We start from the raw sequence: 3,260 nt of genomic DNA, 5'->3' as shown, positions 1-3,260 counted from the left end.
AAGTGTGAGACACAGTGGGCTGACAGTTCAAACTGTCATACTGTCCCACACTTGAGATTGCAGAGCAGGGGGAGGGGGGGTGAGTCAAAATCGTGACTAATTGTGACAAAGGGGGGCGGGGGGTCGAGAAACAGCCCAAAAAAGTGTGACGTAATTTATGAACGGCCCCTTAGCAGACCCGAGCGAAATGATGGCTCACTTTCGAAGGCATTTGTTTTAGATGCCGGGCCGTGGTTTGTAGCGCGCTCTTAAAAAATGTGTAAAATATTGACATTTGTTTTGGCAGTGTTTATTGTAAGATTACATTGTAGAAGCTGCAGCCTAATTATTAGCGTCGCACGGTTGCCTGACTGATTTTCCAGATTAGCTGAGGGCTTCACGACGCCACTTCAGGCCCGGATGACGTGTATTTCGACCCGGGTAAGAAAAAGGGGGGGGGGGTGCAATCAGGGTGCAAGCCGAACCCGTTGCAATTGCGTCGAGCCCTTCGGGTGTGCCCTGCGCGAACGTCTACTCCAAGAGCACCAAGAAAAGGAACGGTCTGCCAGTCTGCCTGATGGAAGGACTCGCGGGCGTCGACGGGGGCCTCGGAACTTTGGGGAGCGGTGGACGGCCTACCCGGCCGACTGCATGGGGGGGAAACGGCGGAGAGGGGAGGGGGAGGGGATGGTGAACCCTCTGGACCGCGGCACATTTATTGTCACCTTCACTATTAAATCACTGGGAATATGCTTCGTGCGAGAGGATCTCCACTCGCGCCACTTTCTAGGACATTATTCCGATTGTCGTGGGCAGCAGGCCTCAGCGGCGCGTTCTTTATCCAATTACTCAGCAGCCCCCTCCGCTCCCTGCCCCGTCGAACGCCGTGGGGACATTCCAGACCCTGCGGCTGGGGGGTTCCCGGGGTCACCGGCACGGCCTCGACGGGCGGGCGGGCGGCTGGACGACGGGATCCTGGCGACCAGCAGGAGGGGAGGACGAGGACGACGAGTGACTCGTCGAACGGCTCCGGGCCCACTCGGGCGCACTTCGCACTCGGCTCGGGCGACTTGACTCGCTCGGCTTCTGGCAACCCTGCCAGGGTTACCCTGGACGAGTCCTCGAGTTAGTTAGTTGGCTGAGCGGCACGGCGCGAGCGGGACGTGTTTGTCGAGGGCTGCTCCGTGACCTGGCCGCGGACTGACCGCGACGCCACAGTAGTAACCGACCTCAGGTAACGATCCCTGCGATAAGGTGGCTTAGTGCCTACAATTCCAAACCCCTGCTCCAAACTACCAGGTGGCTGATAAGCCCCTCGCACTTCTGAAGTTGGTCCAGGAAGCGGGAAGAGGGCGTAGCTGGGTAACAGCAAAATCTCCAGTTTTTACGTGACACAAAAAAAAATGTTTTACGCAACAAATCTACGAAAGTTATGAAATGGCAGCGCTGTGGATCTATCCTTAACGTCTGTATGTATTTGTTCTTCTCTCAAACTGCAACTGCATCAATCATCAACAGATGTCAAAGCATTTGACAGGGTGTCAATTCGAGTTATCAACTTTTTCGAGTAAAGTTTAGAGCGGGGGGGGGGTGATTTTTAATTTGCAGTACCGCGGTTACGGCACACGCTCTCGGACAGTGAGAGCAAGTTTTGCAGTGACGCGTTGTTATACCAGCTGGCTGATTAACCCCGCTCACTTTTGTAGTGATGCTGTACCGTACGCACGAGTGCGGGCGGGTCGCCTACTCGCTCGGCTCGTAAAGGGCCGTAAGCAGGGGCAATACGCCCAGCCCGCACTCGTGCGAACTACAGTACAGCACAAGTACAGAAGTGAATGGGGTTAATCAGCCACCGCGTATATTGCTTCAGCATAGCGTTACATTGCTGTGGGTGCACGTGCACGTAGACGTTCACGGGTGCATGTGCGTGGGCGTTTCAGAACTCTCTTCCTCATTTCCTGTCCACGTCATTCCAATTAACGTTCCTGGCGTGATTCTGAGTTTTTAAATGTCGACATAGTAAATCTAAAATCTTTTCCTTTACAGGTATTTCTGACAGATATCACCATGCCGACTCAATGCGATGTTTGCGGCAAGAAACCTGCAAATTTCGCCCTCCACATGAGAACCCACACCGGAGAAAAGCCTTTCGAGTGCACTATGTGTGATAAGAAATATTCGCAAAGCGGTGATCTGGAAAAACATGTTCGCATTCACACAGGAGAAAAGCCCTACGAATGTAACGTGTGCCACAAGAGATTCTCTAGTCAAAGTCACCTGGCCTCCCACAGTCGGACCCACACCGGAGAGAAGCCTTACGGGTGCAACGAGTGCGACTACAGGAGCAAATCGAGTTCAGCTCTCAAGATGCACCTTCGCACCCACACCGGGGAGAAGCCCTTCGGGTGCACGGTGTGCGACAAGTCATTCAGATGCACTGGAGACCTGCGCAAACATATCAGAACCCACACAGGAGAAAAGCCCTTCGAGTGCTCTCTGTGCAACTTAAAATGTAGTCAAAGTTCACAATTGCGACTTCATCTGCGAACCCACACAGGAGAAAAGCCATATCAATGCGATGTCTGCAGCAAGAGTTTTTCCACTGGAACACATCTCCGATTACATGAACGTACCCACACTGGAGAGAAGCTTTATGCTTGTACATTGTGCGACAAGAAATTCTCGGACCGGTCTGGTCTGAAATCGCACAACCTTCGTATGCACACAGGGCAGAGGCAGAGAACATTCGAGTGTGACTTGTGCAACAAAAAGTTTCTAGACAGAAGCTCGCTGCGCAGCCACAGCCGTTTCCACACAGTAGAAAAGTCCTTTGAATGCACGCTCTGCGACAAGAAGTTTGTGTCCGGTCAAGGTCTGCAAGTGCACCTCCGCGGCCACACGGGAGAGAAGCCTTTTGAGTGCGTGTTGTGTGACAAGAAGTTTGCGCAAGATAACCATCTGCGTTCTCACCTCCGCACCCACACTGGAGAACAGCATTATAAACATGAATGCTCTGTGTGCAACAGGAAATTTCCTGGCCGTAGTCAACTTGGCGAGCACATCCGCAGCCACACAGGAGAGAAGCCCTATGAATGTGACGTGTGCCGCAAGACATTTACTTACAAAAGTTCCTTGGTCAGCCACGGCCGGACCCACACCGGAGAGAAGCCTTACGGGTGTAACGAGTGCGACTACAGGAGCGCCACGAGTGGAGGTCTCCAGACACACCTCCGCACCCACACCGGAGAGAAGCCCTACGAGTGTAACGAATGCGACTACAG

General features: G+C 53.3%; 1 protein-coding gene across 1 annotated transcript; it reads left to right on the top strand.

The window, feature by feature from the left end:
* Positions 1–1,120: 1,120 nt before the first annotated feature.
* On the top strand, positions 1,121–3,258 carry LOC113214786 (zinc finger protein 271-like; the record flags this gene model as incomplete). The annotated part of the gene is made up of 2 exons (XM_052277703.1): positions 1,121–1,213; positions 2,026–3,258. A coding segment is annotated over exon 2 (1,212 nt), but the record flags the coding sequence as incomplete, so codon positions are not given.
* Positions 3,259–3,260: the final 2 nt, after the last annotated feature.

The sequence above is a fragment of the Frankliniella occidentalis genome, unplaced genomic scaffold (genome assembly GCF_000697945.3).
Source record: "Frankliniella occidentalis isolate FOCC.00 unplaced genomic scaffold, Focc_3.1 Scaffold11, whole genome shotgun sequence".
Classification (NCBI taxonomy): Eukaryota; Metazoa; Arthropoda; class Insecta; order Thysanoptera; family Thripidae; genus Frankliniella; species Frankliniella occidentalis.
Note: the sequence above shows the minus strand (reverse complement) of the source record. Positions and strands in the feature narration are given on the sequence as shown.